Source organism: Oratosquilla oratoria, chromosome 25, assembly GCF_046742065.1.
Source record: "Oratosquilla oratoria isolate Oo_2021 chromosome 25, ASM4674206v1, whole genome shotgun sequence".
NCBI lineage: Eukaryota > Metazoa > Arthropoda > Malacostraca > Stomatopoda > Squillidae > Oratosquilla > Oratosquilla oratoria.
Genome location: NC_134801.1, coordinates 14302445 through 14323595, shown reverse-complemented (window position 1 = coordinate 14323595; position 21151 = coordinate 14302445). Strand labels below are relative to the sequence as shown.

General features: G+C 38.8%; 1 protein-coding gene across 4 annotated transcripts in view; it reads left to right on the top strand.

The window, feature by feature from the left end:
- Nucleotides 1-21151, top strand: part of LOC143038824 (uncharacterized) — a 209348-nt gene that overhangs the window by 1157 nt on the left and 187040 nt on the right. For all 4 annotated transcript variants that reach the window (XM_076208401.1, XM_076208398.1, XM_076208397.1 and 1 more), the window contains exon 2: nucleotides 8859-8891. In XM_076208401.1, coding sequence (XP_076064516.1) covers nucleotides 8859-8891 — 33 coding nt within the window. The remainder of the gene's footprint in view (nucleotides 1-8858; nucleotides 8892-21151) is intronic.

Genomic DNA, 21151 nt, shown 5'->3' with positions numbered 1-21151 from the left:
AGTGCCTGCTACCAGCTGGGTGGTGCCACCATTCTGGATGTAATGTTTACACTGCCATCTTTTGTGACCCGTTCAAATGGATATGCCTCAGTTTGAATGCTTGTAGTGTTCAGCACATGTGCTGGATTTTCTAATTGTCGTGCTGTTCTGCAAGTGTATGCCCAGTTCTTCAAAAACAAAAAGATTTCACCGATTTATTCACAAATTTGGTTATTAGCCATGGCAAATTAGTTTTCTGAGTGGAAATCTAAATGTAAGTATATGAATATTTTAATGAAATATTCATGAGTTTTAGCCTATTTTCTCCTGGAAATGAGGAACTTTAAGATTGTTGGTAATGCGAGAGCTGTGCCTTGATGCCGAACATGCTTATTTGACATATTGATATTCTTTGATGCATCTTAAGGGGACCCCCCCGCCCCCAGATTTAAGAAAAATTCAATTTTTTTTTTTTATTGCATAAATACATAGTAGGGATCTTGCTCTAGATGCTGGTAAAGTGTTTTTATTGTACCACCATTTTTAAAGGGTTTAAAGGGCCTACCCTCCCTCCCCCCAGCAGCCACATGCTGCGCACGACCATTGTTTACATAAGTTTTGACCATATTTTACCCTATTTTTTTGCATTTGATACACTCATAAAGTTTTCTCATACGTCCGGCATGCACGTGAGTATGTGGTGTGAGGAAGTTCAGCCTGCACGACTGGCAGTGGCCTGAGCCTTACAAAGTAAAGGACATGTACACGTTAGCTTGCCGCATTCACTAATTTGCCGTGTGAAATTCGCATCTATTTTTCAGTGAAGAGATATTTGAAGATATTAGCCATGCCTAAGCTATCCAAACAAAAGGCACACTTGCAGAAGATAAGAACGTCTACATTAGCAACTCAAGGGGAGAAAGAGAGAACCCCAGCATCAACTTTGTTATCACCACCTCCGCCACCACCACTAGTACTCCCTCCAGCAGCTCTCTCCCTTCCATCTACATCCACATCCTCAGCACCTGATCCTCTGTCCTCTACACCTATATCAGACAAGTTGTCTCTACGCAAACAACTGTTTGCTAACAAGTGGCTACAAGGATGCCTCCTTGTTGCAACACCTTGGGTTTAGAGTCTCAAACCTCACAGTGATGTCCCTATTGCAGCAAGAGCCTGTTCCAACACCAGAAAGGAAACCCAAGAAAAGAAAGAGAGCTGAATCCCAGCAATCAGACTACCTTGCTGGGTCATTCTAGACCAAGAACTCAAACTTTGCGACAAAGAGTGAGGTGGCGGCTTATGAGACCCTCACTTTGAGTTAATAATATCCTACACTGTAGGAGGGTACGAAGTGCCTGAGTTACTTGAAAGATGCAAAATCATCATGAAAATACAATGGAACCTGTTTTCAATGGGTCTTAGGAGGTCCAATGTAAAATTTAGTCAAATTAAGGAAAAAAGAAACTTTAACACTCATTTCTGAAAAATGTAAGTTTTTGATACTCAAAGTCTATCTCCTCCCTCAATTTTCAACCGATTTTTGCATATGAGATCTCTATTAATAGCTAGATAAATGACAAAAAATAAAATAGAGAGTTTTTTTGCATATGTTAAATAATTATTTTTTTAATAACGTGTCAAAATCAAAATTTTGCTTTTTTTTTCGATAATTTTTTTTCCTCGGCGTTAAACAAAGACATTAAAAAAAGCTTTCTATTTTGTTTTTTTATATATGTAGAAGATTCTTTTGCTGTAAAATGAAAGACATCGAATAAAAATTGTAAGAGGAGATAGGATTTGAAAGAAGCCCAAAAATATGGTATTTTTTACGTTTTTTATTAAAAAATAAAAAAATACTCGTCAGATCTGAATAAAACTCATGCTGTGAAGGTTTCCTCAGACCTAGATATCACAGAAAAAATCAGCAAGATCCTTCAGTATTTTGGAGATACTACTAGTAGTAGTCATAGAGGGTGTTGTTCACAAATTATACTTACCTTGTTATGGTATAAATTTTAAGATGTTGGACAGGCTATGCTATGCCTATTACATAGCCGGCTCTGGCTATACTATGCCTATTACATAGCTGGCTATGGCTATGCTATGCGTATTATGTAGCCAACTATGGCCATGCTAGAAAATATATGAGATAATTATTGATAACATGGTCAGTATTCAATGTCATGGACCATGTCCATGTATTTGATCCATGAAATCATTGAAAGCAAGTTGGTATTTGTCAAATTTGACTGCCTTCCTGTCTTTGATTCTCTTCTGCCTTTTCTTATTGACTATCTGAAAATTATTTCTTAGGTGTGTTTTAGAAATGTAAGTCAAATCATTCTGATATATGATGCTTAGACAATCTCGGATGTTTTTCTATGACAAATGTGGATCCTTCTGTTTCTGCTGTTGTCCATGATAATGACTCAGTCATGTAACAACTTCACAAACAACTCAATTGGTTAAATGTTCTGGATTCAGTGACCTCAGCTGCTCCAGAAAACCAGCAGAATCTTCTGCCCAATTGATAGAGCCTTTGACCATTTCTTGCAGCTCTTCATGACTTGAAGCCATATGAAAAATATCAGGGTATTATTTTAGTTGTGCACACCTATGGAATATAGCATGAGAAAATTAAATATTAATTTTGTAAATTATAATGCATGAATGTAATATGCAATTTTCTTGGCAGAAATAAAAAACAAAAAACCTGGCTACAAGCAAATTTACTAACAAAGCTGGTAGGCTACAGTACGGATGCCATGCCAGTCCAGTCACTATCAGGCGATGGCTGTCATGTTGTGGACCAGGTGTTTTGCAACTCCAGGTGACATTGATAAGTGCTATTATAAAGGCAATAGGGCTTCCTTGGACTTTGAGAGAACACGGGGTTCTGCCGTCGTCTGTTAATTGCCCGAGATACCTGTCAGCATCCGTGACAAAGACCCAGATAATCTTTAGAATTTTAGGTACCGAATTACTAAATATTAGGTTAGGTTAGAATAGACTAATTTATCATCCCTTCATTTGTTCGACCTCAGCATCTATCAAAACAAACATGGCATATCATTCAACTGCTGCGACTTTGTTCATTAGTAAATAGGTTTAGCAACTGTTTTGTTATTGATTTCCACCAAGAAAATTGCATATTATATTGATCTATTATAAATGACAAAATTAATGATTTTCTATTGTTATATCTCATAGGTTTGCACAACTAAAAATTTATTGCAAAACCTAACAATCCAAAATGCATTTTTCAGCAGCAAATACACAGCCGTGTCATTAACAATGATCTTGAAGTCACTTATTTCTGGAAAAAAACAAGCTAAAAAACTACCATCACATTAAAAAGTGCATATATAGGTGCCTCTCAGTACACTAACCAGTCAGTACTGCAACTACCCTAAGACCTAACTTAAATTTACATTGAAATCAGTGAATTATTTTTTACACCAATTTACTCAAATAGAAAAAGTAATAAAGTATTTCTACTTTCAAAGTAGTTATTTTATTTAATCATGTCATCTATAAACATGTCAATTGGGCCAGTGGTTTGGATTTTATGGATAATTATCTCTAAATTGACTAGTTTCCATGACAACATGATAGGTGCTAGTAAGAATAGTATAAAGAAAGGTCCTACATTGTTTTTTACATTCTCAGGTGATTTGTTGACCCATAAAACCTTCATATGCCAAGTTGTATGTCAATTGGGCCATCAGTTTGGATTTTATGGATGATTATCTCTAAATTGACAATAGTTGCCATGGCAACATGAGAGGTGTTAGTAAGAATAGTATTAAAGGAAGGTCCTACAATGTTTTTGACATGCTCAGGTGATTTTTAACCCATAAAATCTTCACATGCCAAGCTGCATGTTAAATGGGCCAGTGGTTTGGATTTTATGGATGATTATCTCTAAATCAACAGCTTAATTGTTGCCATGGAAATGCAAATTTTGTATGATGCAGATGTCCCTCATTGTTTTTGACATGCCCACGTGATTTGTTGACCCATAAAACCCTCATTTTCCAAATTTCATTAAAATTGGATCAGTGGTTTAGAGATGTGCATTTCTTTACAAAATCTTTACAAATGACCACCCTTAATTCTCACACTTTGTTATGGTAAAGTCTAGCCAAAAATTCAGAATTGAAAAAAATTGGATCTCCCTTATTTTTCAAGCTATTCAATTTTTTTTTTAAATATTTTGTTTCTAATGAAATGGTCTTCATATGCAACAAGAATTTAAGGGTTACCAAATTTGAAAATTTTGTGCTTGTACCTAGTAATACCCAGATGATTCTAAGTTGTCTGAGTGTTTCAGTTCTAATGTCATTTAGAGTTACTTAATTTTGCTTAGGTTCTTGGCAGATCATGCATGGTAATAGAGGCTGTCTCAGACTGTGACAATGTGATGTGGGGCATCAAGAGGTGCCCAAGGAGGACTATGAGTAAGGAATAGAACTAGTTATCCCACCTAGTATGAAGAGCAGTGGTAATGTTCAATCATTCTGTTAGCTTGGGGGTGATAACTAGTAGTATACATATGGTGGAAACTAATGATAGATGAATGCTCATAGAAAAGTTGCTCAAACTGGGAACCTCTATCAGTGATGATGTGAAGTGGGACACCAAAACAACATATCCATCCACTTATGAAAGAAATTGCTACTGGTGGCAGTGGTGTCAATGAGGGGGATCACTTCAGTCCAACGAGTTGGTCAGTCTGTGCAAGTCAACAAGTAATTGTATGGAAGAAGAGTAGAGGGTGGCAGTGGTCCAACGATATCAATGTGAACTGATTGGAAACAGTCAGTAGGAGTAGATATAGATGAAACAGGTGATGATGTGTGACATATAAGACATTCTTTGATCAATTTTTTCATGTCTTTGTCTCTGTTAGGCCAGAAGTAGTGTTGTTTCACTAAGAGGTGGACTGAACACCAGGATAGGAAGAGACTATGCTATCTCAAGGATGATAGGTCAAAAGGTTAAGTGAGTGTTGTAGAGGTATCACTCCAAAGTGTCAAGTAAGAGGGTAGGGGGAAATTAGTCTACGCTTGAAAGTTTCCAATTAATTGTCAGTTTCCTGTCCTTGAGCAATACCACTGAAGTCAAAGACATCAAGTGATACAGCACATGTTGGTCATGATAAGCAATTGGTAACAACATTGTTGTCACCACAGATGTACTCAAGTGAGTAAACATATTCAGAGATAACAGAAAGTTGTCATTGTTTTCTGTCAGATTTAGCAAGAGATGAAGTGAAAAGCTGTAACCAGAGGTTTGTGGTCAAGGAATAGGGTAACTGTATGGCCATCAGTGAGGGACTTTAAATGCAAAACTGTGAGATACACAGTCAACAGTTTATGGTCATAGGTAGATTAAGTATGTCACGTGTCCGACAGAGTCTTTAAGTAAAAATCCAAGGGTGTTGGATCACCATCTATGAGTTGATAAAGGACAGCGGCAATGGCTAGGTTGGACCTGTCAGTCACAAGTTGATAGTCTGTCAGTATGAGTGAGGGATAGGCTAAGGTTGGATAGTCCAGTAAGGCTTCAAATTATTGGGGACTAGTAGCAGTTTGAATATTGATTATTTTTACTCAATGAAACTTAGTCAGAATGACTACAATGATGAATATAAATGAGCATCAGCTTCCTAGCTAAATAAAAAAAAAAGTGTTTCAAGTGGATAGACATCCTTAACCCAGATTGGATGTGCATTCAGGTCACCTGGTGGTATGCTAATGAGTTGAAGGATCAAACCTCTTGGGGTTGATGTAGTTGTATATGTTCACAATAGTATAGGTTATTTTCTTTATGTTTGGAGGAAAAATAAGGAAATATGAGGTGATAGCAGTTAATAAAATGATGAGTGCAGGTAAGGCGCCAGGGTTGGATGGGTGTCATGAAGAGTGTCTGACAAAAGGAGGTACAGCGGTGGTGGATTGGCTGGTGAGGTTGGTTAATGTTTGTCTAAAAGAAGGTAGAGTGCCAGAGGACTGGAGGAGTGCCTGTATAGTTCTGCTTTACAAGGGAAAAAGGGACAAGTGTGAGTGCAGTAGTGCCAGAGGGATTAGTTTGTTGAGTATAGTCAGGAAGGCTTATGGGAGGGTCTTGATTGAGAGGATTAGGAGAGGAACAGAGGGAGTAATTGGTGAAGTAGGGGTTGCATGGATGAGATTTTTGTGGTAAGGTAGATATGTAAGAAAGCTTTAGGAAAATGTAAGGATGTATTTTGGGTCTTTATAGATTTGGAAAAGGCTTATGACAGGGTAGACAGGAAAGCATTAGGGGACATATTGCAAATATATGGGCTAGTGGGAAAGCTGTTAAGAGCAGTCAAGAGTTTTTACAAGAGTAGTAGAGCCTGTATTAGAATTAGAAATGGAGAGATTGAGTGGTGTGAGGTAAAGGTGTGACTTTGCCAGAGAAGTGTTATGTCACCTTGGCTGTTCAGTTTATACATGGATAGGGTGGTGTGAGAGTTAAATGCAAGAGTAATGGGTTGGGGATTGGAGATGGTTAAAGAAAATGTAGAAAATTGGGAGATAAGCTAGTTGTTTGCTGATGACACTGCACTTATAGGAGGATTAGAGGAGGGATTAAGGAAGTTAGTGACAGAGTTTGGGGAGGTGTGCAAAAGAAGGAAGTTGGAGATAAGTGAGGGTAAAAGTAAGGTGATGAGATTACAAGGGGAGAGGATGGCAGCAAATTGGAAGTGAGTGTTAATGGAGAGAAACAGGAGGAAGTTGATCGCTCTAGATTCTTAGGTGTGAATGTTGCAGGAAAAGAAGGAGTGGAGGTGGATGTAGAATGTATATTGAGAGAAAAAAGTAAATGCCTTTGGGGATTGAAAAGTGTAATGAGAAATACACATTTGGAAATGGACGCTAAGAGGAGATTGTATGAAGGAGTGATTGTGCTGCCGGCACTGCATGGGGCAGAAACATGGAAGATAAGAGAGGAAGAGTTTAAATGTGTTTAAGATGAAATGCTTGAGAAGTATGGTTGGGGTTACTTGGTTGGATAGAGTGAGAAACAAGGAGGTGAAGAGGAGGGCAGGGGTGGAAAGGAAGTTGGGAGATAGGGTTGATGAAAGAGTATTGGGATGGTTTGGACACATGGAAACAATGAGTGAAGAAAAATTAGTAAAAGAGGTATGGAAGGCATAGGTGTGGGGAGTGAGCACGAAGGGATGACCAAGGATGAGATGAATGAATGAGATAAAAGGGGCATTGAAAAGAGGGGAATGTCTGTTGAGGAAGGTAGAAGACAGAAGATAGGGGTGAGTGGAGAATGGTTGTGTATGGATGAAGCTGTGATGTATGGAAGGGAGTGGATGAGAGAGTTTGTGTGAATGATATTTTGATGCAGCCTGAAGGGATTTTCTCCCCATCTTCTCTTTTTCTGTATGAGGGGATGGAGAGGGGGGTTGCCAATTATATGAAGTGGCCTTGCTGTGATTATGCTGTGTCTTGCTACATTGCTTCTGACCCAGGGCATTGGGCAAGATGCAGGGATAACCCATCATCCAGGAAGAGCCGAGAGGGAGGGAGTGGTGGTGAATGGGAGTGGAGTTTGTGGGAATGAAATGGGTCGGAGTGGATTTATACCTTTGACCTTGACTACCTCCCTTGTAAGGGGAAAAATGGTGGTGGTATGTGTATGTTTAGATTGTGATTATTTTAAATATTGTGTCTGAGTTTTTTTTTAGAAAGGTATGCTGTTGTGTACTATTGTTGTGAGTACACATTTTTGTCTTGTGTTGTCTTCTCTTATTGTTTTGTAATCTATGAATGAGGGTATTGTTACTTGTCAGTTCTGTTTCTTGTATAAGTGTTATATGTATAGTGTGTTTGTGTAGGAAGGGGAGCAATTCTGAGTGTTTGTTAGTAACTCCATTTATGTTTATTGTTTTTTGTGTTTGTGGTTGCAAGTGTTGTTTTGTATTAGTTGGAGCTCCAGATCTTTGTGTATTGGTTGGGATTGGTAAATGCAGTATGTTAGGTGGCACCAATAGTGGTATATGTTGCATTTGATAGATGTGTGTGCATAGTTTGTGTTTAGAGCATGTGTGAGGGCCTGGGTAGGTTTCTATGTTGCCAGCTAACAGGAGAAATGGGAAGGCAGGTGCTGGTGTACTGACATTTTTGTGTGAAAAAAAAAATATATATATAGGAATATAAGAAAGGGAGATAGTTGGAAGCTGTGTGGGAGACTGCAAAGAGTGACTGGCCTGGTCTGTAGACCTGGTGCAGGCCCCTTGGGGCTGCACCTCCTTGAGAAGGTGTGGAAGGTAGCATCTGTTTTCTGTCTCGTGTTTTGTGCAGCTGCTTGAAAACTGGACACTTGGGCATAAATGCAACATGAAAACTAAATGAGCTACTGCTTCAACATCTAGAAAAGCCTGTCACCTCACCTGCCCCACACAATACATTCACTCTCGGATCAGGAGACAACCACTACAAAACCAACCTAAACTCCTCACTCTGAGAAGTGCCAGAGGAAAATCCCTCCCAAGATAATCAAAAACTATACTAACTATATTCAGGTCACTGTCCAACAATAAAAAAGTACAGAACCAGCACAGAATATGCCTTTTGACAAAAAGAAACTGACCCAGGTCCCTCTATCACACAAAGGACACAAAACACCTCATCTTACACTACCCCACCCTAATCATACCCAGACAACATTAGAATCTTCCTTCCTTGAGTTACATGGTCCAGTCTGGTGGTTGTTATTGGTTACTTGGGAGCTGTGGGTCTCTTGCAAGTGAAACCTGGACCAGTGACTATGGATGGATTGATCACTGGTTGTGTCATTATTAATTCTTAATATGTGTTTGTTTTCCTTTCCAGGGGAAGAGAAGGAGGAGCAGCAGGAGGATAATGGTAAGTAACAGTTGCTTTTCAAAAGCAGCCACAGGTTAACTCATTGTAGCAGGCCGTGCTTCAGTATTTAAACTCTGAGATTCTCTCTCTCTCCCTCTCCCTCCCTCTCTCCCTCCCTCCCTCCCTCCCTCCCTCCCTCCCTCCCTCTCTCTCTCTCTCTCTCTCTCTCTCTCTCTCTCTCTCTCTCTCTCTCTCTCTCTCTCTCTCTCTCTCTCTCTCTCTCTCTCTCTCTCTCTCCCCCCCCTCCCCCCCCAGAGAAACAGTGCAGCAAAACACAGTACCTCCACAGTATGTCCCAACACCTGAAGCTTACCCCCATCACTTCAATATATGGCAATCCTCCTCCCCCCCTCATACATGCAAAAATTTACATAGACAAGAGGAAGTCCTTTTGGGCTGAGTCAATTTATCATCCATTCTCAACCACTCTCCACTTACACCTATCTCTTCTCCTCGCCCTTCCTTGACAGACATTCCCCTGTTACCAAAGGCCCCCTTCACCCCATCCTATTATAATAGGATGGGATGAAGGTGATTATCGATTTTCTACTCAGGCTTACTTTATCCACTTTGCTTTCCACAGTATTTTTGCTAATCATTCTTTGATCAGCTCTATTGGCCAGTTCTCTTTTACTCCCACTCGCCACCCTACCTTTTCATCTCACTCTACCATTGTAACCCCCACCATACATCACTGTTAAGCTGGTTTGAAGGCAAACTCTGATGGAGAGGATTTGTTTATTTAGAAATAAATGTTGGGCACCAATAATATGATAGGGCTTGCTCTAAGTACGAGAAAAGGGGGAAGGGGAAGAGATGGCGAGGGAAATGATGACTGCCCATTTCAAGTCATGTCCCAACTTTGTCTGCTTACAGGGTGGGGGGTGAGAAAACAAGGAGGCAGTGAGCCAGGCTCACAGTGTGATGCTCCAAAGCAGTCTGAATCTTTGGCGTTACACCCAGTCTTTATATACACGAGTCAGGTCATGACCCATGCACCTAATTGGTGTGAGGTCAAAGTTGATGCCTGGGAAGTCAGACACAAAACATTCTTATACTGCTGAGTCACCAAGTATAGGTGTGCATTCCTCAACAGATCCATTGTGCATCATCACATGGCTGGTGGAGGTGCAGGTTAGTCATCACTGGGAGTGATACTGGTATTGCATATGAGTTTCCTCAAAGAGGCTTTGTCCCACCCATGGGCCTCAGGGAAGCTTTGGTCGACCCAGTGCAGTAGGGTGGCACAAGCATGTCCCCATGGGACCTCTTTGTAGGTTGGTAAGGTCATGGGACTGACCAGTAGAAGAGGTGAGGAAGGGAGGAGTGAGGACAATCTTCCTAACACATCCCCATGGAAGTCAAGGCTGGAAGTGAAGTTGTGTGGAGCCGTGATAAGAAATCATCAAGGTAGATGTCCTCACAATGGGGCCGGAACTTGAAGGCAGGGGGTAGAGCTGGCCATCAAACTGTAGGAGTACCAGCAAGCGGTGGTCTGTTTGCCACAGGGTAGCAAGCCTTAGGGCACTCAACTATTTCCATGTGACAGGCACTGTCCTATACATCTTGGGTAACATCAAAGAGGTTGGTGCATCTCAGGAGGCTGGTCAGGGGATCTCATTCCTGGGATCACATTACACTGGTAATGTGGTTGCAACATCTCCCTGAAAAGACCTACTTGAAAATGGTCATGGTTAGGGCACCCAGGGCATTGTGGACTACAGTTGAGGTTGTTAATCATTAGCTTTACTGGAATCTAGGTGCAGGACCTTGTGATCTCCGTTGAGCATGTGGGTGGGTCAAGGTGGGGATGCTCACAGCTCTAGTTTGCTAAATGTTCTAGTGGCAGTGGCAGTAGGTGAAAGGGTAGGCAGTCGAGATGGCAGTTGGCAGACCTGGTAAGTGAGCTGGCAGGTGACTTGGCAGACAAGTGGCAGCGGTCAATCTGGCAGACAAGTGGTGGCAGTCGAGCTGGCAGCAGATGCCTTTGGTAGGTGAGAGGGTAGGCAGTCAAACTGGCAGTTGGCAGACCAGACCAGGCAGGTAGTGATGGCAGTTTAGCTTGTGGGCAGGCAAACTGATAGTCATGCTAGCAGGCAGCAGCAACTGGCAGGCAATCTGGTAGACAAGAGGTGGCAGGCAATCTGGTAGACAAGTGGCGGCAGTCGAGCAGCAGCAGATACCATCCAGAGTTGTCAGGACATCATCCGGATACTGTATGTTACTGTCTAGATAGGGTCATACTAAAGACTAAGAAGGACCAACAAGTAACATATTTGGGCCAACAAGCAGCATATAAATTAACATAATGCTTGTTTTTGTGGTGAAAATTATTTCTGTTACATCATGTATGTAGAAATAAGGAAAGAAATAAGTTTTTATCTGCCGAAAAGCCCTGTCATGAACCACTGATGTTTACCAGTTGAATGACAAGTAACATATTTGGACTGATAAGTAACTCAAAATGACCAATAAGCAGCATATATAATTTCCGGGTTCATCTGTATATATTCTATAAGGGATTTTTGAGAAAACCCCATTCCATCCATGACATTCCTCATGGAGATGACTGCTTGGTCAGACAGTAAGGAATGACAAAAACAAAGATGTGAATAAAATACATTTTTCCATATAGATGCATAAATACTTGGAATAGCTTAGAAGGTAATATAGCCCAAGCTCAAGCAATAGATGAGTTCAAATCTAAATATGATAATTGGAAATCAAGGATATAGATTAAGTTGGAACTGTACATAAATTTGAGATTAAGAGCCCACAAGATATGGAAACTTACTCGATCTATTGATCACTAGCTGCGAAAGCATGGTAACTGATGTAGAAGTCGGTGAAACTGTTGCAAATAGCAATCACAACTTAGTTAGATTCAAACTCCTAAAAAAATTTAGAATAGATACTTGTGTTCTTAAGATACCCAATTTCAGTAAAGCTCAGTTCATAGGACTACATCAGGAGCTTCAGCTTACAGATTGGGAGGCAAAATGAAGTAAAAGACCTGTACATCAGATGTGGGAAATATTTCAAAATATGCTTTTAAGGACAGACGTTCCCCAAATCAGGCTTGCCCAAAGTGGCTCGACAAAGAAACTGAAAAAAGTATTGCTAAAAAGAGAGAGGCTTATAAGAAATATAAGTGCTCAGGTGCATCTAATGACTATGAAAGTTATGTATCAATACAGAGAGATTTAAAAAAGACAATAAAAAAAGAAAATGACAATACAAAATGAATATCGCTGATAAATCCAAAGAGAATCCCAAAGAATTCTATAGTTACATTAGAGAGAAAAAGGTTGTTAGGAATCACATTGGTCCACTATTATCTGCTGACGGTCAACTTGAATATTCAAATGAAGGAATGTGTGATATTTTGAACAATTGTTTTAGCTCAATGTTCGTAAACGAAACACCTCAAAGTGAATTCGAAACTGAAATCCTAGAAAAGTCTAGGGTAAACTTAGTACGGTAAATATAACAAAAGAAAAAATTAAAAGGTGTATAGAAAAACTCAAAGTTAAAAACACCAGGGCCTGATGGTTAGCATCCAAGAACCTTAAAGGAAATGAAAAATGAGATTGTTGTTCCATTAGAAATTATTTTCAAGAAATCAATCATATCCGAAGATGTCCCAAGAGAATGGAAGCTAGCTAACATTACTCCCATATTAAAAAAAGGTGACAAAAAGAAACCAAATAACTATAGGCCCATAAGTGTGACTTTAATCGTAGGAAAAATAATGGAAACTATCATCAGAGATGCTATCGAACATCATTTAGAAAGTAACCGTTTGATAAATGATAGCCAGCATGGTTTCAGACGGAAATGTTCTTATGTAACTAACTTACTCAAATTCTACAACACAGTTATCTCGAATTATGACAAAAGAAACGATATAGATTTAATATATCTAAACTTTGCAAAAGCTTTTGATACCATACCCCACGAAAGACTACTTACTAAATTAGCTTCACACGTAATAAGTGGTAGCCTATTAAGTTGGACTGGTAATTGGTTGAATGATTGAAAACAGAGAGTTGTTTTAAATGGAAAAACTTCTAGATGGAAAAATGTCACAAATGGAGTTCCTCAAGGTTCCGTTCTTGGGTCACTTCTATTCATAGTACTGTATATATAAATGATATAGACCATGGACTAAAATCTACTGTTTCCAAATTTGCTGATGATACAAAACTGTGCGAAATGGCAAATGATCACTTAAACCAATTAGATATTCAAGAAGATTTAGATAAATTACAGCAATGGTCTGAAAAGTGGCAAATAAAATTTGGCACAAGTAAATGCAAGGTAATCCACATAGGTAAAAATAACAGTAAGTATGATTACAAGTTATTTGGAAATTCGTTAACAAAAGTGAATAGTGAAAAAGGTCTCGGTGTAATTATCAGTAACAATCTCAAATCGTCCAAGCAGTGTATTTCAGTCTCAGAAAGCAAATAAGATTCTAGGACTGATTGCACAATCTTTTGATTTCAAAAGTCCATCACTCATTAACAAGCTATATAAATCGTTAGTTCGTCCACATTTGGAATATGCTGTTTCCGTATGGTCACTGAATCTCATTAAAGACATTGACAGACTGAAAAAAGTACAATGGCGAGCCACAAAACTGATTCCAAATATCAAAAATTAATCATATGAAAATCGACTAAAACCTATGAATCTGTTTTCCCTAAAAAAGCATAGACTCAGAGGTGACTAGATACAGGTCTTTAAAATTCTAAAGGGAATTGACAACATCAAAAGTGACAAAATTTTCACATTGAATGAGAATCAGACAAGAAACAATGGTCTCAAACTGTCCGGAAATAGATTGAATTTGGAAGTGGATAGAAACAACTTCGCCAACCGTGTAGTTAATGGAATAAACTTCCTGCAGAGGCAGTGCAATATAGTTCAGTTTGAAGCTTTAAGAATCATTTAGATAAACACCTAAGCAAGATGCTGTAATGATTATCATTTATTTAATATTATTTTCTATTTCTTTATTTTTTTCTTGTTATAATTTTTCTGTTTGATTCTCATTTATTATTAGTTATATGTCAATTTATTATTTACTATTTACCTGTTTGCTTATTATTTAACTATACCTATGCATTTATTTATGTATTTTATTTGTTATTTACATTATAGTTTTTATTTATTCATTTATTATTATGATTTTTTTTCGCATATGACCTAGATATGGACCAAAAGGTCTCCTGTCGGCATGCTCATCCTTTGTAATCCTTTGAAAGGGAGGCTTTTTGGATAGATTTAAATGAGTGCATAGAGGGATTAGGGAGAAATATCTATGTAGTTGTATTGGGAGACCTTAATGTTAGGGTAGGAAATGAACCAATAGATGGAGTGATTGGGAAGTATGGAGTTCCAGGGAAAAATAGTAGTGGAGAGTTGATGGTGGAGATGTGTCTCGAAAAAGAGTCGATGATAGTAAATAGTGTTTAGGAAGAAAGTCAAGCATAAGTACACATGGGAGAGGGTGGTGGATGGAAGGGTGGCAGATAGAGTGTTAATGATAAATAGGAGTATAGTAGGAAGAGTTAAGGATGTACATGTTTTCTGGTGGAAGGTAAGTTGAGAATAGAGGATAGATGGAGAAAGAGGAAAAGGACAAAAGATAGGGAGGTGTTCAGAGTGAACTGCTTAAATAAGAAAGAAAAGGAGGAGGAGTACAAGAAGAAGCTGAGAGGGGAGTGGGAGGGAGTGAAGAATAGAATAGAACTAGGAGTGGAGGAGGAATGGTGATGGTTCAAGGAGGAAGCCATAAGGTGTGCAGAGATGGTGTGTGGAACAAGGAGGGTGGGAGGAAATAGAAGGAAGGGTAGTGAGTGGTGGGATGAGGAAGCAAAGAAGGGTGTTGAAAAGAAGCAGGGTTTCATAGATATGTTGCAAATTAGGATGGGGGAATTGTATGAGAGGTACAAAGTAAAGAGAAGTAAAGCATAAGATATAGGAGGCATAGAGGAGAGCAGATGTGAAATTGGGTAAGAGCACGACAGAAAAATTTGAAAGTAATAAAAAGATGTTTTGGAAAGAAATAAAAAGAGGAAGAGGAGATGAATGAAGTAGAGAAGAAAAGGTAAAAGGTGCAGATGGAGAGATGATAATGGAAGAGAAGGCAGTAAGAGGAAGATGGGCAGAGTATTTTAGGGAGTTGCTAAATGTGAAGGAGGATAGGGAGGAAAAGGTAGTTGCAGTGGGAAGCTCTAAGAAAATGAGAGTGATGAGTGAGGAAAATGGAGGAGAAATAAGGAAAGATGAAGTGAAAGCAGTTGTTAATATGATGAGAGCAGGTAAGGCACCTGGTCTGGATGGCTACCATGCAGAATAACTGAAAAAAGGAGGTACAGTTATGGTGGACTGGCTGGTGAGGTTATTTAATGTTTGTTTAAGAGAGGGTAGAGTGCCGGAGGACTGGAGGAGTGCCTGTATAGTTCCATTTTACAAGGGAAAGGGAGACAAGTGTGAGTGTAGTAGTTTCAGAGGGATCAGCTTGTTGAGTGTAGTTGGGAAGGCTTATGGGAGGGTCTTGATTGAGAGGATTAGGAGGGGAACAGAGGGAGTAATTGGTGAGGAACAGTATGGTTTTAGGACAGGTAAGGGTTGTGTAGATCAGATTTTTGTGGTAAGACAGATATGTGAGAAAGCTATAGGTAAAGGTAAGGATGTTTTTTTGGGCTTTTATGGATTTGGAAAAGGTTCATGACATGATAGACAGGAAGGCATTGTGAGAGGTACTGCAGATATATGGGATGGGAGGAAAGCTGTTAAGAACAGCCAAGAGTTTTTATGAGAGTAGTAGAGCTTTTGTTAGGATTAGAAATGGAGAGAGTGAATGGTTAGGTAAAGGTGGAACTTTGTCAGGGATGTGTTATGTCACTCTGGCTGTTCAATCTGTACATGGATGGGGTGGTGGAAGAGGTGAATGCAAGGGTAGTGGGTCAGGGGTTTGAAATGGTTAAAGAAAATGGAGAAAAGTGGGAGATAAGCCAGTTGTTGTTTGCTGATGATACTGCACTTGTAGAAGGATCAGAGGAGGGATTGAGGAAGTTAGTGATAGTTTGAGAAGGTGTGTGAAAGAAGGAAGCTGAAGATAAATGTGGGCAAAAGTAAGGTGATGGATGTACAAGGGGAGAGAGTGGCAGCAAACTGGAAGTGAGTATTAAGGGAGAGAGACTGGAGGAAGTGGATAGTATTAGGTACTTGGGTGCAAATGTGGCAGGAAAGGGAGGAGTAGAATGTAGATTGAGAGAAGCAAGTAAATGCCTTGGTGGATTAAAAAGTGTAATGAGAAATAGACATCTGGGAATTGATGCTAAGAGGAGACTATATGAAGGAGTGATTGTGCCAACAGCACTGTACAGGACAGAAACATTGAACATAAGAGATGAAGAGAGAAGGAGTTTGAATGTGTTCGAGATGATGTGTCTGAGAAGTATGGTAGGGGTTACTAAGCTAGATAGAGTGAGAAATGAGGAGGTGAGGAGGGGAACAGGGGTGGAAAGGGAGTTGGGAGATAGGGTTGATGAAAGAGTATTAGGATGGTTTGGACACATGGAAAGAATGAATGAAAAAAGACTAGTAAAAGAGGTGTGGAAGGCAGACATAGAAGGAGTGAACATGAGGGGGCATCGTAGGATGAGATGGATGGATGGGGTAATGGGCATTGTGAAAGAGAGGAATTTCTGGTGGCATAGATAAGAAACATTATTGGTGCAAGCACTGAACCTTGTACCCTGCTCATTACTGCTCTCCATCTTGACATCTAATCTTTTACTACTGTCCTCATGTATCTTTCCTTCAATAAGTCTTTCATTCATTCTAGTAGTTTGCCTTTCATTCTCCCAACGTGCTCCAATTTCCAAATAAATTGATTGTGAGATATTTTATCAAATGCCTTCTCTAGGTCCAAGTACACACAGTCCACCCACCCCACTCTTTTGCAGTGCATCAATCACTCAAGTAAAACCTTAATAGGGTTGACACACATGACCTTCCAGATCTAAAGCCAAACTGAACTGTCTGTCAGAATGTTCATCTAAGATATTTGGTCCATCAATCTTTCCTAACTGTTTCACACAGTTTCACAATTGTGCTGGTTAGTGATACTGGCCTATGATTTAGTGGTTTCTCCTTACTTCCACCTTTGTGAATTGGCACCATGTTTGCCCCTTTTCCAATCAAGCAGCACAGTGCTTTCATTCAGTGAATCTTGTCCTAAATTGTCCCCTACTTTCTTTAAGTATCCAGTTTGAGATCCCATCATATCCTGAAACTTTTGTTGCATCCAATGATCCCAAGAGATTGGGGACTTCCCTTACTTCTACAATTGTATCTTGTAAACCCGATTTTTTGTGTCTCTCACTTTCAGAAAAGTGCTCTCATTTGTGAAATGTGTGTATGTGTGTTTGCAAGGAGGATTACCAATTGATGAGGCCATATACAAGCTCTGAGCTCTCATCTGGGAGGATAATAACAGTCAATCACAAGCCCAACAGGTGATCCAGGGCTGGTAAATCACACACTGATTTCAGAAAGGAGCAACCAAGATGGTTGCAAGTCTAGCTGATAAAATATATAAAGACTTAATATATTGGAAATGCTAACATTATAACAAATAGAAAGTGGTGATATGTTAAGTGTTAAAAACAGAGGATGTGGAAAGAAAAAACAGAGGACACATAAAGAAACCAAAAAAGACAGAGTCTGAAGGATGGTAAAAAATGTAGCTTACCATTCAGAATAACATAGAAGAAGAAACAGTTCAGTCAGGCATATGCAAATTCAGTCAAATTTGACCAAGTTAACACAGACAGGACCCCATGGGCCTAGCTTTTATCCTGTACAGTATATAACATGCAGTGAGGCGACATGGCAGTGGTGACAATGGCATCATGCCCCCCCTCCCACACACACACACACACACTTCAGCGAATGGACGGCTTGGATGACGTTCTGAAGAAAACTGAAGTCTGTGGATCCCAACGCAAAGAGAAGTGCCTAGTGTTTTTACAGGGTGGGGGGGAAATTGCTCGTGGAGTAGTGGGAAAGTAGGGAAAGAGGAAAAGGGGAGGGATTACTGAGGGAAATGGAAGGAAATGAGGAGGGAGTAGACTTGGCCCAGCCAGACAAGCGAAAGGTAAACAAAAGACTGAGCGATGATGAAATGTCTAATAAAAATGTAAAGATTAGAAGTATAGAGAGGAGCAATACAGTAGAAAGTGACGAGAATATGTTCCAGGGATTTAAAGAGGGTGGGGGGGGACACAACCCCCCCCCCCCGACTGTCAGAGAAAGAGAGATTCTATTGGAGAGTAGTGAACATGAAAATAAAGCAGTTCGACATACAAAAGAAAAACATAAGGGAAACAGAGAACACAATGGAAGTGGCAGAAAACTAAGAGCGTCTTACACAAATATAGATGGATTGATAACAGGATTGAATGAACTGAATGATTATTTGAAAGAAAAAGAACCGGACATAATGGGAATTGTAGAAACAAAATTAAAAGGCCCACTACCACCCAATAGTGTAGGACATGATGCATACAATTATTGGATTAGAAACAGAGAGAAAAAACAAGGGGGTGGAGTTATGTTCCTGACTAAGAAGGATATAAACGTGAAAGGTGTCATATATGGAAAGAATACAGTAGAGATGATTATGATAGAAGTGGAAGACCGAGATAAGAAGAGCAGAAAATTTGTGATCAATTATGTGCCTCCGAAAACAGCCTCATGGGAGGAGAGTGAACATAAAAGTATGTTAGAGGACACAAAGATAGCATTAACTAAAATAATGGAAGACGGAGGAAGAATAGTTATGATGGGCAACTTTAATTGCAAAGAAATCACAGTAAAGAGTGGTGATGACTCATGGGGAAATGCTCTACTTGAGATGATTACTGACCATTCAATGACACAATGGATACAAGAGAACACTAGGTATAGAAATGAAGAAGAACCATCGAGACTAGACTTAATAATTACATCTGAACCTAGAATAGTGGACAAGATTGAATATAAAACACCAATAGGTAAAAGTGACCACATATTGATTGAACTGGAACTTAATGAAGAAAAATATATGAAAAGAAATGAACAATATAGAAAAGGAAGAATGATGTATGAAAAAACAAACTTTGATAAAATAAGAGAATTCTTCCAACAAGAAAACTGGGAAGAAATATACAAAGAAGAAACATCAGTGGAAGAGAAATGGAATATTTTGACAAAAATTTACAAAAAAGGAGTGGAAAAGTATGTCCCAAGACAAAAACAAGAAAAAGAATATGTAAAATGCTGGTACAACAAAAGTTGTAGGGAGTTAAAAGACAAAAGAGACAAAGCCTGGACCAGATGGAAAAAAGACAGAAGACCTGAAAAATGGAAAATATATACTGGTTATAGAAATGAATATGTACAAAAGTGCAGAGAGGAAAAAAGAAAATATGAAAAAGATGTTATAGAAAAGTGTAAAGATCAACCAAAACTATTCTACAGATTTGTAAACAATAAACTGAAAAACAAACAAGACTTGGAGAAATTAAGACAAGGAGGAGTTGAATACACTGAGGAAATGGAAATGGCAGAAATTATGAACAAACATTTTAAATCAGTGTTTACAAGGGAAAATATACAACCTGAAGAGATTGAGTGGAAAGAAAAAGTCCCCCCTATGGAAGAAATAGAAGTAACAAAGAATGAAATATTGACACACTTGGGTAATCTTGATGTCAGAAAATCGCATGGGCCAGATGAAATAGCAAACTGGATTCTGAAAGAATGCAGGAATGAACTGGCAGACAAAATACATAGCATAATAAGCAGTTCCTTAAAAGAAGGAAAAGTTCCAGAAGATTGGAAAAAAGCAAATATAGTACCTATATATAAAGGAGGAAATAAAGAAGAACCTACCAACTATAGACCAGTCTCTCTAACAAGTACAATAGCAAAAATTTGTGAAAGAATTATCAAAAGTAGATGGGTAAAATACTTGGAAAAAAAAACAACGTACTAAATCCAAGGCAATTTGGATTCAGACAAGGACGATCATGCGTCACCAATTTAATATGTTTCTATTCAAGGCTAATAGATATAATACAAGAAAGAGATGGATGGGCTGATTGTGCATTTCTAGACCTAAAAAAAGCTTTTGACAAAGTACCACATAAGAAGTTGCTTAAGAAATTAGAATATGAAGGAGGAATACAAGGTAAATTGCTAAATTGGATGGAAGACTTTTTGCAAGAAAGAAAAATGAGAGTAGTGATAAGAGACCAGCACTCAAAATGGAATGAAGTAATAAGCGGTGTCCCGCAGGGAACAGTTCTGACCCCAATAATGTTTGCTATATATATTAATGATATGGATGAAGGAATTGAAAGCTATATGAGCTTCTTTGCAGATGATGCAAAACTACTGAAAAGAGTGAAAACTGAAGAAGATTGTGAATCACTACAGAGAGATCTAAATAAAGTACAAGAATGGAGTAGGAAGTGGGAGATGGAGTTCAATACAAAAAAGTGTAGTATAATGGAATTTGGAAAAAGCAAAAACAGAATAACAGGATCATATAATTTGGGAGAAGAAGGAATAAAAAAAGTAGAAAATGAGAAGGACCTGGGAGTCATTGTTATGAATAATATGTCACCTGAGAAACATATAAATAAGATTTTTGGAGAAACTTATAATTTAATAAGAACAATCAAAGTGGCATTTACATACCTGGATGAAGAAATGGTGAGGAAAATCCTAATCACCCTGATAAGACCAAGATTGGAATATGCAGCAACGATATGGTCACCAAGTACAAAAAAATGTATAAAAAAAACTTGAAAGAATACAAAGAGCAATTACAAAATTGGCACCAACACTCTCAAAACTATCATATGAAGAGAGACTACAAAAAATTAACTACAGACACTAGAGCAAAGAAGAGAGAGAGGAGATTTGATAGCTATTTACAGAATCATGAAAGGCATAGAAATTACTGATGGAGAGAATCTGATAAAATGGGATGACAGAAATACAAGAGGACACGGAAAGAAAATAAAAAAAGACAGCTATAGAAGAGATTTGAAAAAGAACAGCTTTCCTCACAGAGTAATAGACAGTTGGAACAAGTTAGATGAGAAAGTGATGTGTGCAAAAACAATACATGAATTTAAAAATAGTTTAGATAAAATGAGATATGAAGACGGGACCCCACGAGCATAGCTCCC